This window comes from Ambystoma mexicanum, chromosome 10 (genome assembly GCF_040938575.1).
Source record: "Ambystoma mexicanum isolate Mex_15411 chromosome 10, UKY_AmexF1_1, whole genome shotgun sequence".
NCBI lineage: Eukaryota > Metazoa > Chordata > Amphibia > Caudata > Ambystomatidae > Ambystoma > Ambystoma mexicanum.
In genome coordinates this window covers 1,569,100,436-1,569,125,027 of record NC_090932.1, presented here as the reverse complement: position 1 = coordinate 1,569,125,027, position 24,592 = coordinate 1,569,100,436, and the positions used below count along the sequence as shown (strand labels likewise).

The window sequence follows — 24,592 nt, the reverse complement described above, 5'->3', positions numbered from 1 at the left end:
TTAGACTTCGATCCTCATTGACTTCCCACCACGCTTGAAACCTTTTGTCAAGCACTTGATCTGGCCAGCCATCCACCGTCCACTGCTTCATTCAAGTCCTCACCCAAAAGTTCTTCTTCAATCCATCTCTCCTGTCCCACTGCACACTCTACCTCAGCCACCACACAGTCTTCCACCTCCTCTGTTCCTACTCCTTCCCTCCTCTCCATAGGTAACCTAGAGAGACAATCTGCCACTACGTTCTTTTTTCCCTGCAAGTAACTTGCATCAAAATTGTATATATGAAGGCCTAATCCCCATCTGCTGATCCTAGGGGATCCCAATGCCCACCTACCACTCGAAAACCTGTACCATTGGTTTATGGTCTGACCTCACAATAAACCTCCCACACAAGAAATATTTAAAATGACTAACTGCCCAAAACATTGCCACAGTTTCACGCTCAATGACTGACTGCTCCCCTTAAAGTTTGAGAAGAAAAAGCTATTACTCTGAGTTATTACTATCATATTGCATCAATGTTGCACCCAGACCCAATACACTGGCATCTACCGCCATTGGGCTCAAAGTGAATTGACAATTTTCTTTCAGCTGTAGTATATTGATCAGTATCTCCTTGGCCGCGTCATGGGGGACCTGGCAATCCATCGTAGAACCTTCGGCCCTCTGCTCCCAGATTATGCAGTAATATCGCTTCTTTTCTAGCAGACGCAAACCTTTCTCCCCCAATGGCAACTAGGTAAGTATCAAACAATGTTTTTCCATCCGTCCCACCTAATGGCTGGTGTACCGGGTTCTGGTGGGAAAGGTGGGGGCAGGGGGCATGCTTGCTGCTGCCATGCTTGACAACTTTGTAATACTACTTTAAATTTTCTGTCTTGTCAAGTCTCAGTTTAATTACCCAAAAGTCAAAACTTGAGATTTGAATCTGGTGCAACTCCTCCTTTTATGCTGCTTATTTTTGCTTAAGGACAAAGGATCATTCCCTGTATTCCCTTCTAATTGCACTTCTTATGAATGTGCAGGTTTACATGGCCTCTGCTGCATCTGTTTTCTTCTCGTTATCTTCAGCCAATCATAGGGCACTTTGCTGGCAGGCTGTCGGCTACGCCTCCCCTTTGGCCCAGTGACACGCAGATTTGGGAAAAGGAAATCCGTGTACTTGTGGCCGCAACCCCAGGCGAGGTCTCCTCCCCAGTGTCCTCACCTTGTTAGCCTGATGAGCTGTGCCACAGCAGGGAATGTCAGCTGTTCTTGCTGTACGCGGCAGGCGGATATGACCGGGGTGCCGGCCCTGCACAATACTCCTCTCGACAGTCAGCTGTCGTTGGAGGCGTCGCCCCTGTGCAGTACTCTGCGATGGGCCTGTCTTACCTCAATCCCATCCTCGTCGCCAATTGAAGAAGGGGGATCGAGCCTTGAGGTAAGTTCATAAGCCTTTATTTAACAGGCCCGCCCGGAGTCCAACGCCACTTCCACCTCCAACCATTACAGTCTACCTCGCGACCCCCACATTCTAATCATAACAGGGGCTCGCGGGACAGACGCAGGATCGCATGCCAAGCATATACATTCCAACCATATCATTACAGTCACCATAAGTTTTGTGAGAGGTAGGCAATATTACCCTTTTTTTCCCAATAGGACATGCGTGGACGGAATGGAAGAGGAGGGTAGGAAAGCTGAATGGGAAGACAGAAAGGCATGCATTTCTGAAAAGTAGACAAAATTCCAAATTTAGGAAGGGGGTCCGTTGCGCAGGTCAGGCAACAACTATGTAGGTAAAATTCCCATTAGTTTGGGGAAAAATTGGAAAAATTACAGAAAAAAAGGTATGTTCTGGACACGGTTGGACCTGTAAGGTAATGGCTTCTGTGAATATTGAGAAAAGCAATGCACCGCTACATTCCCCAGACTCTTCCAGTTAGGAAATTACACATTTTTCATAATGTTTCACAAAACAAGCAATACCACAATCCAAAAACGGAGCCATGCTACACAGGATTTGTATGCCGACAGCCTAAACAGACATACTTGGCATGTGTAAATAAGGAAAACAAATGTGGTGAGGTGAGGAATGGCAGGAATACATTATTTGAAAGAGCACAGGCAGACCGTTTGAAGGGTAGGTGACTTGTGCAGGTTACAAAAGCATACAGTGCCTAAAGCAGCGATTAAATGTAGGTTACATTTGGGAAATGTTTGTCGAACTAAGTGCAGTAGCAAATGTATGAAAACCAATAGAAAACAACAAATGTCCTACCTTCACACAGATAGTACCTCACGTTTGTGGGTGCGCCTACGTGGGCACAAAGGGAAAAGGCTAAACCACTGGTATCCCAAAGGGTGTCGGGAGAGCAGATTTTGCAGGAATTTGCTCTTGTGCACAACCTACAGATTTGGGCCTGGGGTGTCACAGCCACCAAGGAAAACTGGGAACCCCATGCATTTTTTAAAAGACACCTGTGGGAATCCAGAGGTCTGACTTGCCCAAATCGCCCTCAAATTTATTACCCACAAGCCCCAGCAAAGTCAGAAATGTAGGGAAAAAAACGCAATGTTCAGACATTTCCCACCTGGAAACCAGGGACACTCGCCGCCAGCAACACATATCCTACCTTCCCCCGTTCCAACAGGTGTCCTGACGAAAATGGTACAGCACATGTGTGGGTGCACCGACCTTTGCGCAAAGGCAAAAAGCTAAATCACTGGTATCCCCCAAAGGGTTGCGGAGACAACCTATAGATTTGGGCCTGGGGTGTCACAGCCACTAAGGAAAACGGGGAACCCAATGCATTTCCGACAAGAAGACGCCCCTGAGAATCCACAGAGGTCTGACTTGCACAAATCGCCCTAGAATTTATTACCCACAAGCCCCGGCACAGTCTGGAATTTAGGGGAAAAAACACAAATGTTCAGACATTTCTCACCTGGAAACTACTGAAACATGCCGGCAACAACACATGTCCTACCTTCCCATATTCCCACAGGTGTCCGGATGAAAACAGTACCTCACGTGTGGGTGCACCTACCTGGGTGGAAAAGAAAGTGTCGACCGGCCACAAGTCCAACGGCTGTCCCAGGGAGGCCCGGCAGGGTCCCCATCTGTTCCCCCGAGGGAAATTCTGTAATGTTGCCTAGCCATAGCACCAGGATGGTCGAGAGTGATGGCCCTGGGTGGCTGTCCGTCTTGTGGGTTGACTAGCCACAAGTCCAGCGGCGGTTTCAGGGAGCCTCGGTAGGCTCCCTGTCCTTTTCCAGAGGTAGAAGGTGTAACGCAACACAGTCAGAGCTCAAGGATGGTCGGGGGTGATGTCCCAGGCGTTGGACACTCGTCTCCCATCTGGAGCTCTGGCTGGGCTGCGTTACAGAATTTTCCTTGGGGAAGGCATGGGGACCCTGCTGGGGCTCCCTGGGACAGCCGCCACACTTGGGGATGGTCGCCCCTAATGGGAGACAGCTGCCCAAGGCCAGGGACATTACCCCCCGACTGTCCTGGAGCTCTGGCTGGTCTGCGTTACAGCGTCTCCCTCCGGGAAAGGTCGGGTCCCTACCAGGGCTCCCTGGAACTGTGCTGGGCGACGGTACACCCACATGGAAGACGGATGCCCAAGGTCTGGGACATCACCTCCAACCGTCCTGGAGTTCTGGCTAGGCTGCGTTACAGCTTTTCCCTGCGGGGAGGGATTGGTGTACTGCCGGGCCTACCTGGTGGGGAAACGCTGTAACGCAGCCCAGTCAGGACTCCAGGACGGTTAGGGGTGATGTCCCCGGCCTTGGACATTTGTTTCCCATGTGGGTCTACCGTCCCCAAGTCTAGCAGCAGTTCCAGGGACCCCCGGCATGGTCCCGACCGGCGTCTCTGCACATAGGACAAGTCGATGCATCAGGAAAGCCTTTCCAACTTAGTGTTCTTTCATAATAAAAGACAATTTAATTGTGCATTAGTGATTGGCCAACGGTCAGTTTTTTAATGACTCAAAGTAAGATAAAACTGGATGGAATTGACCCTGCTAATGGCTGCGTGCTATCTATTAGACCTCACATGCACCTCGTTATGAATCTCACTAACAGACAAAGTAAGCAGATGTTTGTAACATTTTCGTTGTTCGGCTGCCAGCCGCATGCTAGGGGTAAAAAGTGCAGATGCGTGAGATTGTGTAAAAGACTTGCTTATAAAAGAGAGCCCAGGGATTTTATGCCAGTCTTCTCTCACCAATAAAGATTGAATAATAAAATGAGTTAGGCCTGCAGGGACATTTGACCACAAACTCGGCCAATAAAAAAATCGGGACAAGCGTCCACTGATCCTCTAAAAAAAACAAAAAAACAATCCAAGTTCAGTGTAGACATCAGGCAGGGGTGTTGCTAGGCCTAGAAAAGATCAGGGGCTAAGCTGATGTCGGCACGGGCGGGACTCTGGGCTAGGTAGCATTTTGGTTGTAGCACCTGAGCTTCTATCAAAAGACCCGGGGCAATGCCTCTGGTGGACAGCAAAATTAGGAGATGACCCTGGAAGTCCCAGTAATCCACCATTTTCGTATAGCCCCAAAGAGGTGACCAATACAAATATGCAGCCTTAGTCTGGGCCAATTAAACTTTTCAAAATCAAATCCAAAGGTTGACCCTGGCACATGACCATAAACCGGAAAAGCCCCCCCTAAATGCTGGCTCATCTTAAGCTTTTGTTTGCGAATGTGATCTTGGCAAGTACCAACAGCGGAAAGCGCATGCTCAGGTAGTCGAATTCCTTAACCCTGGAGATGACTACCCCATTACAAATAATAATAATAATTTTGCATTTACATAGCGCTACGAACCCTCAGGTAACTGAACGCTGCTTATTACCCACGGTATGTGGTGCTCATTTATTGACCTCAGAAGGATGAAAGGCTGAGTTTGGCCCTGCCGGGATTCGAACCTGCGTTAGCAAGCTCTGCACGGGTGTCAAAGCAAGCGCTCTACTCGCTGTGCCACTTGACTCAAATCATCGAGTTCATCTTCACTGACTTGCTCCACCTTGCACGTGCCATCACGGCCGTCTTTGAGTTGTTAATCCTCAGATCCAGGTCCTTCATAAACCTAGCATAGGCAGATTTCAGCTTTTGTTATGCGATAATCCTCATAGCAATCAGGACGGTGTCATCCACATAGGCCAAGATTGGAAAAGGCACTGCCGCTGGTTATTTGTGTGTGTTTAAAAAAAATTATTTCTTTTTTTTCATTTAAATGTTTAGACATAAATGTACGTTATTTTCTATTAGTTTAAATCGCTGCATACCACTGCCGCCCACTTTTGGGAAGTCGGCCTGAGAGTTGTCCAGGGCATTGTGTAGTCCATTAATATATTAAGTTAACAGGACTGGTGGTAAAACACAGGCCTGGCGGACTACTAGATTGACCTCAAAATAACTAGTGCACTGCCCCTCTGTCCCCCATCGCATGCAGGCCCTATTTCCAGTATGGATTACTTAGAATGCACCCAACATTTAAATTGGATAACTCATGTATTAGAGCATGGCCCAGAGCTTATCCTTATTCACTTTATCAAAGGCTGTGCTCAGGTCCATGAATGCAAGGTAAATGGATTCACCCTTACAAAAGACAGCGAGATATCAGAAGGTGCACATTCAGCGCCTAATCAACTGTACCCACCCCATGTACTGAAGGGATATCTTGCAATTAACCCAAATTAAAATTGTACAATGGGCTGATTTCACACTGTTTTTGCTGAAATCCTGGTCACTTGCACGTAATTAAAGTCAGGCCAGCTTCCTCATGACATCAATGACCAGTCTTCACATGTAGGTCACACCTTATAGCATGTCAAAGACATCCCAAGTTAACTTTTTGATTGGACCTAAATTGCCATTGTTCAGCTCTGATGTCCTTTTTCTAGGACTAGGTCTCCCTATGCTCCGATTACAGGTAATACGAATACTCCTACTTCCCATCCCCTTTCCTCTATACTTCTGGGATATTCCATCCTAAGGGACTGGAGCATTCTTTTGTATTAGCACAAATCAAATGTTGTCCTTTTTATATTTATACTGGCCCAGCGCATGCGTGGCCACAAGCTCAGCCTGCCCAAGCCCCGCCTCTAATACTTTTCTTTGCCGTGTTTGGGTTTGGAATGCATTTGGCACCAGCAGTTTCCCCACCCTTTTTTCTCTGTCCTTTTTTCTTTCTCCCCTCTTCTTGGGCACTGCAGTTTTTGTCCTACCATCTATGCCAGAACAAAAAGGCTTTGCTTCTTGTTTTTCTTGCAGGCATCATTACGCGGCTTTGGAACCTCATTCATTCTGTTTAGAGTGCTTATGGCCTGATCAGCAGTGGGATGTGTGTTAGGAAAGATTTTCTGTTTGCACCTTTCCCTCCATAGATTTCTATGGAACCTGTTGTGTGATAAGTGTCGCAACACACACGTAATCAAGAATGCTGTAGTTATTCTTATAATACTTTATTGAAAGGTTGTCTTGTACGACGACCCTCATATAACCAACATGCTCACCTAGAGTGCCACGTGGCATCCGACACAACCTCGTACATCTGGCCCACACTGGCGTCTTCATCCACATATCCTGCAGCTTAAACTCAACTGTGTTCAGCGACCAGCCTGCACCAGCCTTGGCCCCTGATTTCCAGTGAGCTTGTAGCACTAGGCAGTGTGCGACACTGCGAGCTACCACCCAAAATCCATTCCTGCTGACCCTAAGATGGCCGCTGCCCGTTCAGAGTTTTGTTTATTTGGTTGCTAAGCAACCTATCCCACGTTGCTTTAAAGGCCGAATAGCTGCAAGCAGAAGCCGACCCTGCAGCAAAAGGCCCAAAGCATAAGGCCACCTGTCCCAAGCCTGTCTGAACCGGGAGGGCTGAAGGGCTACCTCCTCCTCATAACATCCTGGTGAGACCCCGACAACGTTATGTGCCATATCAGAACATCTTAGACTGCTGTAGCTCTACTACTGTGGTAAAATACTTGCATATGTTGTATACGGTCCACCCCTATCTTGCTCTCGCCCACCTCAAATAATTATAAAGCATCCAACCAGAGACTTTTGCCTGCTATTCTGCTTACAGTATATAGTATCTACCTACCTACCTCCGTTAGCCTGTTCCAGCCCAGCCACGCTCTCCCCGCCCACATCCTAGCGGTCGAGCAAACAAATCTGTCCCTATACGACTTGACGCTGTTGCTCTCGCTTAACCAGCCCTGAGGAGCAACCGCACCAGCCGCCCTGCCCATCAACTACTCCCGCTCCTACGCTTCCCTTAGTATATTGTATGCTGTCTGTTCTGTTTACTAGGATGTCACACTTGTGCACTCTGACAACACACCAGTAACAGTTAAAATAATCTACCAGAATCCATTACATATAAAAATCTCAATTTGCCTGTATTACAAATGTGTATGCCTATCAGAGCGCCATCTGTGCTAATTTATATGTATTTGTTCCCTGCACTGATTTGCTCCCCCTCTCCCTAACTATGTATGTGTTAAGTTTTACACAGTGATCTGGTTAACTCCAAAGAATCCAACGCTACCACATTGTACTGCCGATTTCTTTTTTTTTTTTGTTTGTTATACAGCTACATGAATTACAAGTCTTATCTACTAGGGCGCCAACTGTGTTGAGGAATATGTACATGTATAATATGTTGTTGAGTACTCAAAGCTCAAGTGCCACTCAATTCTCGCTGACAGGACAGCTCTAGTTGCCCCTCCACCCCACACGCCCGATGACCCCCTCAGGTCTACCGAAGTCGGTAGACATCCACCTTAGGTTCCTACCACCGTTTTACCACCCACAACAAAGCCTTAACCCCATATTCACTGTCACCGCCTCCTCTACTTGCACAACCTACTCCCTAGCACACAGACCTGACAGTCTTCGGGCCCACACTCAACCCCCATCATTTCAACAAACGCCCTAGATCTACCTCCACCAGAAATGCATGTCTCGGTCAGCGTTCCAGTCACTCGTCCAAACACATTCCTTTGAATTGTAAACCTATCCTTCCACCCCTCAGCACAGCACCTCCACAGTCCACTCAGGCTCCCAATTATCTCCTCAGCTACGCTGCAGGCCCCAAAGTCCGCGTTCGCCAAAGAACAATGCCCCCTACAATGTGCACTCATCAATGCCAGGTCTCTCCAAGCACACGCAACAGAGATTAATGACCTCTTCTCCAGCATGGGGTCTGGCATGGATTCGCATGCTCATGAATATTCCCCGTCGTCAGGCTGGGAATCGTCGGAAAAGAAAGAATCCGTTCCAGTTTCACTTCTGAACTGTCTTTCTCCTAACAACTAATCACTGGCCTCTGGGTCATACTGCCCCCTACCTAAGCCCCTCCTCTGGCAGCCATCTTCAAATTTTTACCACACGTTCAAGTGTTGGGAGTCCTCGTGCTATAGCTCTCAAGCTTTTACTGTGTTTTAAGATTTTTATAAGTTTTGCTCTTTTTTTTTTGGTCAATCGGACCTCAAGCTCCACCGATCAACCTTCCGATTAACGGGAACCCGTTTTCAGATTCTTCAGTGCCCCTCAAGGGCGGATTTTCGTCGAGTTTCTTCTTGGAGGATTCCAGAAGCTTCTTCGAGGCCTACACTGCGTGTCATTGCAGAGGAGGAGAAGGAGGAGGAGGAGGAGGCGCCTCTCTTCAAGGTTTGCCCCAGCTGCAACCTACGGAGCGTCTTTTTGGACAATGGACATTCCTTGTGCCTCTACTGCCTGCATTCGGACCAGACGCATGTGGGGGACGACTGCGTGGCTTGTCAGGAGTTGGTGCCGCTAACGTGAGCCTATGGATGCAAGCACCTCAACAAGTGGCTGCAGGCCAAGGCACCTGCTCTGGGTGAGTCCCGGCAGCATGCCTCCCCTGCCCAGAAAAAGAAAGCTGGGCGGTCTTCTAAGACCTTTTGAGGGCTCCCCTCCCGCGGGCGCTCAACATGAGGTTAAGCGCTGCAAGTCCACTGCCTCCGGGAGCGCCGTTATGACGGGCTCCTCGGCGGCCAGGGCGAGTTCAGCGTCTCCAGCACCTTCGACCACAAGCCAACGCTCAAGTTCTTCAAAGAAGAGGAAGTCGGTCCATCCGGGTAAGCTTTTGGAGAAGACCCAACGGAGAAGGCCAAGGGGGAGTGGGGCCCCGACCCTCTCCCTAAAGTGAAGGCCGCGTACTCAGTCAGGACAAAGACGACTGGCACGGATGACAGCGGCCTGGGGGGGGGCGGATCTCCGTCTCCTCCGGCCAGATCGTCACCGCCCGATGAGATTGGCTCGTTCCACGCCATGATCTCCAGGGGCTCAGAGCTGTTACAGCTCGTCCCGGAGGAGAAGAAGAAAGAGGGTTTCCTCTACTAGCGCCAGGAGGCGAAGAGGAAGACCGTGCTGTCGATCCCGTTATTGGATGACATTCGGGACGAGGGGTTGTCCCTCACGAAGAACCCTTTGTCGGCTCCGGCGAAGAGGGATTGCTATGAGAAAAAATACAGAGTGCCGGACGCTGCGCCCAAGTGCTTACGGTCCCAGCCGTCTCCAGACTGTGATTTTGGCGGCGCCCAAGTCGTCTACGGGCTCATCCTCGTCGGCGGCCTCCTCCCCCGCCCCCAGACAGTGAGGGGAGGAAGTTGGATGCCATGGGGCAAAGAGTTATCACGTCAGCGGCAACGACCATCAAGGCCGCTAACGCCCTTGTGGCGCGTTATGACAGGGAACATTGGTTCAAGATGGCCCGCCTCCTGGACTTCACTCCTGACCACAAAAGGACTGAGGCATCGGAGATTCTACAGGAAAGCGAGGTGTCTTCGGACCATGCCATTACGGTTTGCCACGGACATTGCTGACACATGATTCCGCCAAATGGGCAACATAGTTTGCCTTTGTCAGTGAGGCTGGCTGAGGGCCACTGTTCAGTCGAGGGTGTTGGACATGCCCTTCGACGGGGACAATTTGTTTGGAAAGACTGTGGACGAGTCTCTACAGGCCATCAAAGCGGACACTGAGACGGCTCGTGCCTTGGGCACGCTTCGACGACCGTCCTTTCGGACTTCTGGAGGGAAATCCCAAAGTTCCTCTAAAGGATTCGGAGGTGCCTAGTCCTACCTTCGGCCCTCCCGTTCTTCGGCCCAGGAGACCTACCGGGGCCGTGCCAAGTCTGGAGGTGGACGTCATTACCAAGGCCCCCAAGGCAGCTCCTCGACATCGAAATAAGATTGAACCGGCCATGGAGTCGGGCCCCTACACGTGCTACCCGATGGGAGACCGGCTGGCGAACTTTGTCAGCGTGTGGAAGACCATCTCCACTGACCGTTGGGTGCTGGATGATCGCGCCCACTGACTCACCCTAGAGTTCCAACGAAAGTGTCCACGGATACCACCATTGGCCCGTCAGGAAAACCCTGTGCCTCAGCTGCTGCTGGAGGTACGGGCCATGTTAAAAAAGGGTGCGATCAAGCTCGTCCCAAAGAGGCTATGGGGCTCCGGAGTGTACTCTCGTTATTTCCTCATCAGAAAGAAGACCGGCGGTTGGAGGACCATTCTGGACCTCCGCATCTGAACAAATACAGCAAGTCCCAAAAGTTTCAGATGGTGACTCTTCAGCACATGCTCGTACAGCTGGAAGGGGGTGGATGTTCTATCGTCGCTGGACTTGGAAGATGTCTATGTTCACATCCCCATACACAAGGGGCACCGCAAGTACCTACATTTCGTGGTTCAAGGACAACATTACCAGTTCAAGACCCTTCCCTTCGGGTTTAAGTCGGTGCCACAGTGTTAACCAAGTGCCTGGCCCTGGTGGCGGCGCAGCTGCGTCTACGAAGGATCCACTTGTATCTGGACGACTGGCTCATCCGGGCGAACTGCAAGGATATTGCCGTCGACCACACAATGAAGACAGTCCAACTCCTGACAGACCTGGGGTTCTCGATAAACTTTGCAAAGTCCTGCTTGTCTCCATCGCAGGATGCACTGTTTCTGGGAGCCGGACTCAACACAGTGTTGTGCGTGCCGTCGCCGTCGGAGGAGAGGATCAAGGCCATCCTGGGCAAGGTACAACGGCTGTTGGCCCTGAAGGTAGCATGGGTGAGGTCCATTAGGTCCCTACTCGGCATGATGTCGCTGTGCATATACCTCATTTGGCTGTGCAGGATACGGATGTGTATGCTGCAGGAGTTCCTCGACGCCCGTTGGATACAAGTGGTGGGGAGCTTTGAGGACAAGATCACACTCGACGAGTTTCCTTCGAGTAATACGGTGGTGGGGAGTGCGTGCACATCTGTCTGTGGGCATGGATTTCCAGGCCCCACCCTATCAGGAGACGGTCACGACGGACGCCTCCCTGGAAGGATGGGGAGCGCCCACTGACGACAACAAAAAAATTGGAATTTATTATTATTTATTTATTTATTTTCGGGAAAAAATATGCAGTAAAAAACCCTGCAATGATACAGCAGGCGATGAAATCACATGGAACCAAGGGCAAGGTGTTACGGGTCTTCACGGACAACACCACCACGATGTTCGACATCCGGAAGCAGGGTGGAACCAGATCCCTGGCGCTCTCCAAAGAGACGCAGGACCTTTGGCACTGAGCGTAGTCCAGGGGATGTTCCTCATCCCGTTTCATCTAGCAGGAGTGAAGAACACCCTCACCGACTCTCTCAGCAGGGGGCTACGCTCTTGCCACGAGTGGGAACTTTGACAGTATCAAGTGAATCACCTGTATCACAGATGGGGCAATCCCCAGATCGATCTGTTTGCGACGGTGACGAACACCAAATGCCAGAAGTTCACCGGTAGGTTTCCCCAGCCGGGGAGCATGGGGGACACATTCTCCAGCATGGGGTCTGGCATGGATTAACATGCTCATGAATATGCCCTGTCAGGCTGGGAATCCACGGTAAAGAAAGAATCAGTTTCAGTTTCGTTTCTGGACTGTCTTTCTCCTAATAACCAATCACTGGTCTCTGGGTCATACTGCCCCCAGCCAATGACTGCCCTCTACCTAAGCCCCTCCTCTGGGAGCCATCTTCAGATTTCTACCGCACGTTCAAGTGTTGGGAGTCCTCATGCTTAGCTCTCGAGCTTTGTATTTTTTTCAAAGAGTTTACTCTTATTTTTTCGGTCAAATTGAGCCTCTGTCAGGTTTCCTTCCCTTATTCAAGTTTCCTTTTCATTATTTCTCTTTATTTATCCTTTTCAGATTAGCTTTGTGTGGGTGGGAAGTTTTCCATTATAGTTGGTTTGGCCTTAACTTGCTGATTCAGAATCCTGGTTCTGACCCAAGGCAAGATGGAGCCTCACAGTGACAGCTCTGATTGGTTAGAAGACAATGCTGAACAACAATGAACATTCTAAACTGTCACTCTGTGCCTTTCATCATCAAAACCCCATCTGAGAGGACGTGTTTAGTGGCTGCTCCTGCTTTAGTCTTAGGCCTGGTGGATTTTATCCTTCAGACATCAGCAGTTGAGCGGCTACTTTCTTGGGGGTTACAGGAGAAGTCATCAGCTGGCAGGAATTCTTTTTTGAAGACAGGAAAAGCAGGAAATCCTTATGAATTCGCTCAGGAGATAAGTGACTTTATTTTTACTGTAACTCTGTTCATCATAATAACATTCTCCTTGAAAATTCGTGAAAAGTTGTGTTTCTACTAAAACTATTGAACTCCCGGAGTGCGCGTGTGTTTCCAGTGCGTTGTTCCATAGCGCGAGAATTTGACTGTCGCGTGCGAATTCAAGTGCGCGTGTGCTTTCTAGCGTGGGTGTTCCGAGCGCGAGTAGATGTTGGTCTCGTGCAATTTTAAATGCGCGTGTATTTTATAGCGCGGGTGATCCTTAGCGCGAGAAGCTATACGCCGCGTGAGAACTAAAGAGCGCGTGCGATTTTATAGCGCGGGTGATCCTTAGCGCGAGAAGCTATACGCCGCATGAGAACTAAAGAGCGCGTGCGATTTCATAGCGCGGGTGATCCTTAGCGCGAGAAACTATACGCCGCGTGAGAACTAAAGAGCGCGTGTGATTTCTAGCGCGGGTGTTCAGAGAGCGAGAATCTGTTTGTCGCGTGCGCGTGTATTTCCAGCGCGAGTGATTTGCGCGTGAGAATCAATTCGCCGCGTTTGAACTCAAGAGCGCGGGTGTTTTTATTTCGCGTGTTTCGCAGGAGAACATTATTGCGCGTGTGGATTATTGCGCGTGTGGATTTTTTGCGCGTGTGGATTTTTTGCGCGTGTGGATTATTTTGATCGCGCGTCTTCATTCGTTTGCGCGTGTTCTTCAACCAGGAAGATTTCTATGTTTAGTTCATCGTTAATCTGAATGGAAATAACCTGCGTGTGCATTTAGCACGTGTTTTTTCTTCAAGGATTCAAAAACTCAATACAATTATAAATAGTTTGAAAAGTTTGAAAGAACAATAAAGAATATTTTAAAGACAATCTAACTGAACATTCAGAGCATTTTGGAAAAAAGACAATGAACTAAGACTTCCAGTTTTGCCTAAAGTAAGAAGTTGCTGTGAATTTCAAGTGTCTCAAGTAAGAGAGATTTTCAGCTTCTTTATCAGCTTCTCTAAGAAATTTCAAGAGAAGAACCAGGTATGATTCTTAATTATTAGTTAAGGATTAATGTCTTCCCATTCATAAGGTTAAGTAAGTGAATTAAGGAAGTGTATCTGCTATTCTTTTATCCTCTGCAGGTTCAGCTCTGGTTAGCCTTGACGCAGTCTGCCTGGTGTTGTTTTGTTATCCCATTTCCCCCTTTCCCTTTGGGGTGTAGTTTACAGAGCTGAATTGAAATCTAGTTCTGGGAAATACATCTCAGGGGGATTGTCGGGGGTTCAGCAGCTTCCGCGGATGCAGAACCTCTCAGCCTGACAGCCTCAAGCTCCACCGATTCATCTTCTGATTAACGGGGTCCTGTTTCGGAAATCTCAATGCGCCTCAAGGGTGATTTCTCGTCGAATTTCACTTCTTGGAGGATTCCAGAAGATCTTTGAGGTCTACCCCACGTGGACATCGTCGAAGACAAAGACTCAACGCCTCTGTTTAGGATCTGCCCAGGATGTGGACTACAGAACGTCTTCAAGGAGGATGGGCACTCCCGGTGCCTTTACTGCCTGCACTCAGAAAAATCTCACGTGGAGGAGGCCTGTGCATTCTGCAAGGACATGTCTTTCTGTACCATGAAGGACCGTCACAAGCGACTCGCGGACTGGCGGGAGACTAAGAGCCCGGCGGCAGGTGAGCCCCGGCAACGTACTTCTCCCAAGAGAAAGTCTGAGCGGTCTTCTAAGACCTTTAAGGGCGCTCCGGCGACAGGGGCCCAACATAAGGCAAAGCACTGCAAGTCTGTGGCCACCAGGAGTGCCATTGGTATGGGTGCTGCGGCTGCCAGGCCGGGCGCAGCATCGCCGACGCCATCATCCACGAGCCAACGCTCCGGCTTGACGAAAAGGAAGTCGTACAACCCGGGTAAGCTTCTGTAGAAGGCCCGGTTGACTCCGATGTAGAAAGCCCAAGGGGGAGTGAGGCGTTGACCCTCCCCCCACGGTGAAGGCCCAGACTCACCAGGCTAAGGCTTCGATTGAGGGAGTGGTAGGGTCCCTGGCGAAGAACGCAGATGTGGCCCCAGTGTAGACGACCCCCAAGCCAAGAGTTTCCCTGCCAACCGGAGAGAATTGTCTTTCCTGCCCATCGAAAAGACCCCTGTGAAACCCCTAGCCGAGAAGTGGGGGGGCATACTAGTCCTACCGCACTCAGATATCTCCTCCGAGGACGAGCTTTCAGGCCTCAAGTCAGTTCTTGACAAGAAGTTGGTCAAGGTCGGGTCCTACGGGAAGGACCCCAGCCATGTGGACACAGAAATCAACGAGGGAGCTGACTAAGTGCGGGTCGGCGAGGAAACTGAGGACACCAGGCCGCTGCCGATGCTCCCGTCGCAACCGCTACAGGTCGGAGGACATCTTACTAGCCCTGCACACCCTGTGCTCACAAATAAGGACAAGGATGCCCTTGCCCCCGGCCGGCGATGCAGCAGCGCCTGGATCGTTCCGAAGCCCTCCACCCAAGTGGAGGCGAGTCCATCCACCCCCACCAGCATCCTTCACCTCCATCCCCTCCGCCGAGGGATAAGACTGAGACGGCGGCGACGACGGAACAGATCTCCCATCACCGCCACCCCGGGCTTCTCCCAACACAATTGGCTCGTTCCACGCCATGATCGCTACGGCCTCAGAGCTTTTTCATCTGCACCCCGAAGAGCAGAAGGAGGGATTCCTTTATCAGCAACGAGAGGCCAAGAGGAAGACTGTGCTCTCGTTCCCGCTGTTGGATGACATCTGGGACGAAGGGCTGTCCCTCCTGAAGAACCCATCCTCGGCCCCGGTGAAGAGACCGGTACGAGAAAAAATACTGGGTTGCAGACTCTGCACCTATGTGCCTCAGAGTGCAGCTGTCCCTGGACTCAGTGGCCTGAGCGGCGGCCAAGAAGAAATCTGCAGGTGCGACGGCATCGACTTCCACTTCCCAGTCGGGGTCATCTCGTCGGCGGCAACAACCATTAAGGCGCCAACGCTCTTGCTATCGTGGCCCGCTACTATAGAGAGCTGTGGTTTAAAAACGCCTCCCTCCTGGACTTCCTCCCAGATGACAAGAAGGCGGAGGCCCTTGAAATCTTGCAAGAGGTCGAGGTGGCTTTGGACCACGCCATCACGGTGGCCATGGACATCGCAGACACTGGCTTCCGCCAGATGGGCAACAGCTTTTGCCTTCACCGGCGTGGTTGGCTCAGGGCCACCGACTTACATCAAGACGTACAGGCGAGGGTACTGGACATGCCCTTCAACGACAACTTGTTCAGCAAGGCAGTGGATAAGTCACTGCAGGCCATAAAGGCAGACACTGAGACGGCCTGTGCCTTGGGCACGCTCCATCAATAACGGCCGTCCTTTCGGTCCTCCGGACGCAAGTCACAGGGTGCCTCCAAAGGATTCGGTGGCATCTCTTCATACCATCAAGCGGCCGTTCTTCGTCCCAGGAGGCCAACAGAGGCCGCAGCAAGGCCGGAGGACATAGTCGTCAAGGGGCCCAAAGTGGTAAAGCCTCGACGAAGCAGGACTGAACTGGCCGTGACGTCGGGGGCCCCCACCCGAGCACCCTGGTGGGAGGCCGACTGGCGAACTACGGCGTGTGGCAGTCCATCTTCACCGACCGTTGGATGCTGGATGCCCTGGCCCACGGACACACTCTGGAGTTCAAAAGGAAGTGTCCCTATTCCCCACCTGTGGCCAGGAAAGAAAACCACATTCCACAGCTGCTTCTAGAGGTACGAGCAATACTGAAAAAGGGCGCAATAGAACTCATCCCAAAGAGGCTCCGGAGTATACTCGCGGTACTTCCTCAGCCAAAAGAATACCGGCGGTTGGTGACCCATTCTAGATCTTCGCTGCCTCAACAAATAAATAAAATTCCAGAAGTTCCGGATGGTCACCCTTCAGCAAGTGCTGGGACAGCTGGAGAAAGGTGACTTCCTGTCGTCGCTGGACTTGGAGGATGCCTATTTCCACATCCCCATTCACAAGAACATCGGAAGTTTCTGCGCTTCGTGGTCCAGGGACGGCACTACCAATTCAAGACCCTTCCTTCGCCTGCAGGGGATCCACGTCTACCCATATCTGGACGATTGGCTCATCCGAGCGAAGTCCAGGGAACTCGCCGTCGAACACGCAGCGAGGACCTTCCGCCTGCTCACGGAACTGGGTTTCTCGATAAACTATGCGAAGTCCTGCTTGGAGCCATCACAGGAGGCTCAGTTCCTGGGAGCCAGACTCAACACGGTGGCACGTTTAGCTTCACCGTCGGAGGACAGGATAAAAGCCATCCTGTGCAAGGTACAACGGCTGTTGACCATGAAAGTTGTCAGGGTGAGGTCCATCAAGTCACTGCTCGGCATGATGACATCATGCATTTACCTCGTTGGGCTGTGCAGGCTGCGGATGCGGCCGCTGCAGGAGTTCCTCGACGCCCGTTGGATGCAAGTGGCGGGAAGCTTCGAGGACAAGATCGCCCTCAACAAGACATTCTGTCAAGTGATTCTGTGGTGGTGTCCGCACGCATCTTGCGGCGGGCACGGACTTTCAAACCCCAGCGCATCAGGAGACGGTGATGACGGACGCCTCCCTGAAGGGATGGGGCGCACATACCGGATATCTCCACGCAAGAGGCCTGTGGCTCCTAGAGGAGAGACCGTAGCACATTAACTTTCTGGAGCTCCGAGGCGCGTTTTGGGCCCTCAAGTTATTCCTTCTGTCCCTCAAAGGCAAGGTGGTGCGGGTCTTCACCAACAACACCACCACGATGTTGTACATTCGGAAGCAGGGGGGCACCAGATCCCCAGCTCTCTCCAAGGAAGCGCAGGACCTATGGCACTGGGCCGTCGCCCAGAGGATGCTCCTGGTACTGTTTCATCTAGCAGGAGTGAAGAATAATGTTGCCGATTCACTCAGCAGGGAGCTGCGCTCTTGCCATGAGTGGGAACTTTGGCAGGATCAGGTGGACCTGCTGTTTCGACAATGGGGCAATCCCCAGATCGATCTGTTTGCGATGGCGACGAACCCCAAGTGCCAGAAGTTCGCCAGCAAGTTTCCCCAGTAGGGGAGCATGGGGGATGCGTTCTCATTCCCCTGGGACAGCCTGTTTCTCTATGCGTTCCCACCGTTGCCATTGCTTCTGCGACTCATCAGTCAACTCAGATGGTCCCGGTGCAGGATGATGCTCGTCACACTGGCGTAGCCGAAGTTGATATGGTAGCCGGACCTTCTGGACATGTCAGCGTGCCCTCCAGTTAAGCTTCCGGCCGACGCAGATATTCTCGCCAGGGAAGGAGGCGCTATTCTGCACCACGAACTGGGGTCGCTGAACCTGCATGCCTGGCTCCTGCAGCGCTAGGGTTTGGAGGATATGAGATCCCAGCAGATTGCAAGGAGGTACTTGCCAAGGCCAGGGCTTCTTCGACTCTTAAGTGCTAAGGACATAAATGGAAGAGGTTCACTGTCTGGTGCCGTGCACAGAAGATAAACCCTCTGCGGATTATGGCTCCTCAAGTGCTGCCGTACTTGCTGTCGCTGGCCAAGGCGGGGCTGGCACACGCTTCTATCAAGATCCATCTGGCGGCTATCTCCTGCTACACCAGAACTTGGGGACGATCGTCACTGTGGTCGCATCGCCTGGTGAAGGAGTTCATGAAAGGACTTTTCCGCTCGTTCCCGCCGGTGAAGGCTCCGGCCCCGGCGTGGGAGCTCAATGTGGTGCTGACTAGGCTCAAAGGTCCTCCGTTCCAGCCTCTGCATTCGGCACCTCTGAAATTCCTGTTGTGGAAAACTGCGTTTCTGGTGGCCATCACCTCCGCATGACCAGTGGGAGAGATCCAGGCCCTCTCCTGTAAGCCTCCGTACTTGACTTTCCACGCAACAAGGGTCGTACTGAGGACGCACCCCTCCTTCATGCCCAAGGTGCCATTGGACTTCCATCTCAATGAGCCCTTGGTGTTACCCGATTTCTTCCCGCCGCCTTCGTCGCCAGCTGAGAGGACTTTGCACTCGCTGGATGTGGCTAGAGCGCTGAAGTTCTACGTGGACCGCACAAAGAGTTTTAGGAAAACATCACAGCTGTTAATGAACTTTGGCCCTGTGAACCAAGGAAAGGCCCTCTCCAAGGCTTCCATTTCCAGATACGGCTGCATCACCCATTGTCACTGGTTGGCCAACCGACCGTTGCCTGGCCGTCCGAGAGCCCATTCGACCAGAGCGATCGCTGCAACTACAGCGTTCCTGTCTGGTCTGCCCCTGCTGGACATTTGCAGGGCTGCTACGTGGAGGTCGACGCACACCTTCACAAAATTCTATGCGTCGAACGGGATTCCAGGGAGGAGTCCAGAGTCGGACAAGCAGTGCTGCTCAACCTGATTGCTTGAAGGTGAGCCTGGTGAGGAGGTAAGAGATGCTTAATATTGAGTTGTTTAAATGCTTAATGTTGAGCCTTGCCACCTCCCGTGGTTGTGCATGTGTGTACTGCTATGTATTCTATTATTCATGAGCATGTGAATCCATGCCAGACCCATGCTGGAGAACAGTTACAGGTAAGTAACTTGTTCCTTCTCTTTCCCCTGGGATGGCCTGTTTTTGTATGCGTTCCATCTGTTGCTGTTGCTTTTTCGATTAGTCAATCAACTCAGATGGTCCCGGATGATCCTCGTCGTACCAGCGTGGCCGAGACCGATATGGTACCCGGACCTTCTGGACATGTCGGCGTCCCCTCCAGTCAAGATTCCGGCGGTCGCAGATCTTTCCGCCAGGGAAGGAGGCGCGATTCTGCACCATGATCCAGGATCGCTGAATCTGAAGGCCTGGCTCCTGCAGCACTAGAGTTTAGGGGCTACTGTAAGGAGGTGCTCACCGAGGCCAGAGCTTAATCTACTCTCAAATGCTACGGGCACAAGTGGAAGAGGTTTGCCGTTTGGTGCCGTACCCAGAAGATCGACCCTCTACGAGTCACTGCTCCGCAGGTGCTTCCGTATTTGTTGTTGGCCAAGGCAGGACTCGCCCATGCTTCCGTCAAAGTTCATCTGGCGGCTATTTCCCGCTACACCAGATCTCCTGGACGATCATACTTATGGTCGCATCACTTGGTCAGGGAGTTTGTGAAAGCACCATTTTCCTCGTTCCTGCCGCTGAAGGCTCCAGCGTCGGAGCTTAATATGGTGCTTACTAGGCTCATGGGTCCCCCATTCGAGCCTATGCATTTGGCGCCACTGAAGTTTTTGTTGTGGAAAACAGCTTTTCTTGTGGCCATCACCTCCGCACGTATCCATTCATACTAGAAGAAAGTTACACATGTTGCAAGATATCCTTGTAACAAGTGTTGGTACAACTACGTGATTCTATTACTGAATAACACTGTATACATTATGACCAATAGGGTCTACTGCCCTTGAATAACTTATTGTAACCTAAAAGTAACTAACCACAGATAGCAAATTGCCTTTCTGAATGTATAACTTTAGGTTTGACTGGCCTTGAACTGCTTATTGCCATTCTTAATAAGGTTATACTTTGGTTTGGAAACCATAAGTATTGAGTTGGTTTAATAAATGTGTTTATAACTTATGTGAATTGTACTTACTTCCCCAAGATTTATCTTGGCCTACTGTATTTAAAATAAACCATTATTACTACAAATCTTAGTGTATTAGTGTTTCTTTGAACCATGCCTATGCTAATATTTCTTTGTACTGACCTACACCCCTCTCACTCCTAAGAGGAGACTGACTGCTATGTCCATGCTACCAAACATTCTCAGGCAGTACAGCCTTATACTAAGAGTGGAGCTTTTGTACTTCCTCAGATATGGTTTTTATGAAGTCTTGGTGGGACTTTAGAAACACTGTCCTTACAGTTGGGTAGAACCAACCTGGTCTCCAGCCTGTGCCCATACTACTATTGATTAATCAGCCATCATCCCATGCAGCACTGACGGCCACTATTCGAACGTGACTAAATAGGGTAATTTGTATACTCGGAACCTTAGAAGCTCAGTGTCTGGGGGAAATAATCAACAACATCCCTGACCCTAATGAGGCTTCACATCAAGGCTCAGTAGGGAAAAGTCAGGAAATAGGTCTAAAAAAAGTTGCAGTTTAGGACTTTGTACCTGACGAGCACTCTAAACTAGAAGTGGCTGTTTTGTGCATATAAATGGTTTTGTAGGATTGACATGTCTAACCTTAGGCCTTGGTCCGGTTTTGAGTCACTAACCTCCTCTCAATTTCATGATTTCTCCAGGTAACCCAAATTCTGTGATGAGCCCAGCTAGCTCCAGCCAGTCTGAAGAACAGCAATACCTGGAGAAACTGAAGCAGCTTTCCAAGTACATTGAACCCCTCCGCCGCATGATCAACAAGATTGACAAAAATGAAGGTATGTTTGACTTGCTGCCACCTCATGGTTGGTGAGTAACCTCAATCTGACGGAACCGGTACACTGGACTAGCTCATTGCACCAGGTTCTCTCTTCACAACATTCATTGTACAGTTATTGTTTATTGAGATCTTTCATTTCACCTTGTCATCGATACAATGCAAGAGATTCTTGAAGTTGTCCTAGGCATAACCATTGAACAAGGCTAATTTGGTTGTTTTGTGGTCTTATGCTCTGACCCTACCTATGTCATTACATGCATGTGCCCATCCTTGCCATTGTAGTGTCCCCTCTGTAACTACTTGTGATGTTCTTCAATTATAGATAGAAAAAAGGACCTCAGTAAGATGAAGAGCCTCTTGGATATTCTAACTGATCCCTCCAAACGGTTAGCATTTTTGACTTGTCAATAATCCCATATGTGCATTTTACTGTGTTTCACATGCTGTTACTTGTGCTTGCTAATTTTTGGTGTGCTCCTTTCATGTACAAAACTTGATTTAATTTTATTTTAAATGGCATATTTACTCTCACTGATGAAGTTGACATGTATGCCACTGAAATTAAGTAATGTCAAAAATCGAAAACAGTTACTGCTGTTTATTAAAGGTGTATGATACTTGTCATGTATCTGCCAAATGTATTCATCTTAAATAGGACCTGAAAACAATACATTTGTCACAGATCTTTATAGTGTTTTTTGCACATTGGAATTAAGTAATCAAACTTCGAATGGATTGTGTCCTCCCATGTATTACTCATCTTTTGATATATTCATATCCAGCTTTAGCTGCTTTGTAATTTTCTTCCAGCAGGGGGCGCTGTGCTTTGTTGCCTGTCTACTCAATGTTGACATGACTGGTATATAGCACGCGCAGCGACCGTTGGCTTCAGTTCCATTTTTCCATGACCGCAATCGCTTCGGAAGATTGCTGTGCTTTGGTTCCTTCGTGAATCTACGGTTATTTAAAAGAAAATATGGCATCTTCGATGCCCAACTCATGGTTTGAGGAATGCCACGACTGCAGGGCAAAAATGTTCCTTATGGACCCCCATCGGGGGTGTCTGTGGTATCTCAGATCTTCCGATCACAAGACATCAGAGTGTGAATCCTGCCTTTCGATGACCGTGAAAGCTCTGACAAAAGTGTAGAGGGAAGTTAGCTCCAGGTAGGTCACATACATCCCTTTCGACGACTGTGTGGAAAAAGCGATCTTGCGATGAGTCGAGAGGCAACTCTCCTTGTCGGGAGAAAACTAAAAGGCGATGTCGATCTAGGAGTGGGTCTCACCACTTGCTGTCTACACGACATATAAAGAAAAGGCATCCAGGGTCGCTGTTTTCATCATAGAGTTCCTCCCCCGACCTTGTTGCTTGCCCGTCCAAATCGGCCTCACCGGCTGAATGGGAGGGATTCGAACTGAAAATGCTTCAGGTCTTGGAGAACGCGGCCTCTCCCACCTTGAAGAAGAAGAGTAAGAGTCATGCCCATGTCGAGAAAGCCAAAAGAGCAAAGGACAACTTGTGCACCCTCAGACCCGGGTGTCCATGAGAAAACTCTTAGAACCTTCGGTGGTTGTCGAGGAATCTACTTTGAAGGGAAAATCTTCAACGTCATTGACGCTGAAAGAGCCGGCATCCTTGTCGAAGAATCTTCGACACCTCAGTTGTCAAAGCCCTTGATTGCGTTGAACGCGCCGTCATCGACGAATGTGACACAATCTTCAAAAGAAGTGGAAAAAACGAATGATTCTTTTCTCCCTCTAACAAAAGAAAAATGTTTGAAGTCACTTTCTTCCATTTGAGGAACATGAACCCTCATCTGATGATTCACGACCCTTTGGGTTACAATATGGGACACATGGTGTTCCTGAGGCTCTGTTATCAAAGGAGTCAAATATGAAAGATCTATAAGAGATTCTATAAACAGCAAGTGGGATAGATACTTCCCCCGAAATGGGATTTGGAAGACCAGATCCCTCAGACCATGCTGATGGGTCGTATAGGCAATTAATGTATTAATGTATTAAGGCAGAGCAATGCTAATTTGGAGACGCCAGAATTAATTCCAGCAGTAAATAAACTATTGACAAGCAAATACAGAGCTTCAAGCCATGATCCCTTTTTACCTAAGCAAACATTTTACTCCAGAAGGTCTGGTGGTACAGGCCACCACATCTAAATAGACTACCTACCCAACACTTTCCCCCAACAGATGACAAACGCTATGATGCCATGAAAAAAAGGTCTTCTCTGCTGGATGTATGGCCCTAAAGTCTGCAAATGCCACGTGTGCACTGGTTCATATTTACCCTATGGGAATACGTATTGATGGCAGCTGAACATATCCCGAAGGGCAAGAGACTTTTTAAGAAATATTAAGGATTAGAAGGATGCCATGTGAGAATCCCTTCAGACATGTCTCGAGACTGCGGACAGTATCAGTAGAGCTTTGGCTGCTAGCACTGTAGTGCACAGATTTGGCTGGTTAAATTCTGGGTTTGCTCCGGATGTGCAATCAAGACTTCTTAACATGCCCTTTGACGGCACACATTTATTTGGCAGCAAGGCTGATGAGAGCCTGGAGAAGCAGCAGACTTCCAAGGCGGAAGCCAAATCCCCTGGTGCTGCAATCAGACATCAGCAAACTCACCCCAGTGGAATAGTTTGGAGGGACAGTTCCTTTCCTTATTACTCCTCAGCTAGAAAAAGGAGGGGACTGGCGAGTCAAAGAGATCAAAGAAGATTCCCACATGGTGGACGGTTGAAGAGGTGCGAAGACCGCCAAGGCACTGGCTAGTTTACCCTCAGCCGCTGCATCAGCTTCCTGAAAACCTCTGAGGCCTTATTTCACAAATCCCCAGTGGGAGGCAGGCTCTCACAGCATCTGCAAGAAGGGCAGGGTATTGTTAGGTAATATGTTCATATCAATGATAAATCCTCTTGACCCGTGTCAACCGCAGAACCTTTTGCTGTACTGGTAGACTATTTTTCCCTATACCGCAAAGTGAGTGGGAATCCTTTTCCACACTGTCTTTTACTATTTTTATGGGTGTAATTTTGAATACTCTCCAAAGTGTCTTTTAAAAGTTATCCTCTTTCACAACCTTTAGGCAGTAAGTGCCTATTGTTGCTGGGGCTCTCATTTTAACTTTCTCTGGATAACTTTGTGAGAACTGCAGTTCCCAGGGGTAAAAAGGATCTTTGCATCCCTTTTTTCATTTTATGAGGTGAAACCAGCACCCTCACCTTATGTGGAGTGCTGGGGAGATGAGTATCCCTTTCTCATTTTAAATGTAACATTTATGTTACAAGGACTAACTTATCTTTTAATGGCTGGTGGCAGTGAACCTTTTTATTAATTTGGTGCACCCCTTTACTGCAGGCTGTTTGCACAGCCCGGTAAAGGCACCCATGGGTACTCATTTAACTAAAGTGTTTTTTTTTTTATTTTATTTTTTTTTACCCTTTCAGCATTCCTTGTCCTTTCTTGTTCCTTCCTTGTTCCTTTCCAGCTGAGACGATTTCTGGAGAGCCTGCTGTGTAACCGGAGCCTGCTGTAGCCCTTCCTTCGAATCGACCCGGGGACTCCAAAAATGATGACCCAGAGCCTGGTG

General features: G+C 49.6%; 1 protein-coding gene across 2 annotated transcripts in view; it reads left to right on the top strand.

The window, feature by feature from the left end:
* Positions 1 to 24,592, top strand: part of MED15 (mediator complex subunit 15) — a 672,261-nt gene that overhangs the window by 518,012 nt on the left and 129,657 nt on the right. For both annotated transcript variants that reach the window (XM_069619881.1, XM_069619882.1), the window contains exons 11-12: positions 20,841 to 20,975; positions 21,300 to 21,363. In XM_069619881.1, coding sequence (XP_069475982.1) covers positions 20,841 to 20,975; positions 21,300 to 21,363 — 199 coding nt within the window. The remainder of the gene's footprint in view (positions 1 to 20,840; positions 20,976 to 21,299; positions 21,364 to 24,592) is intronic.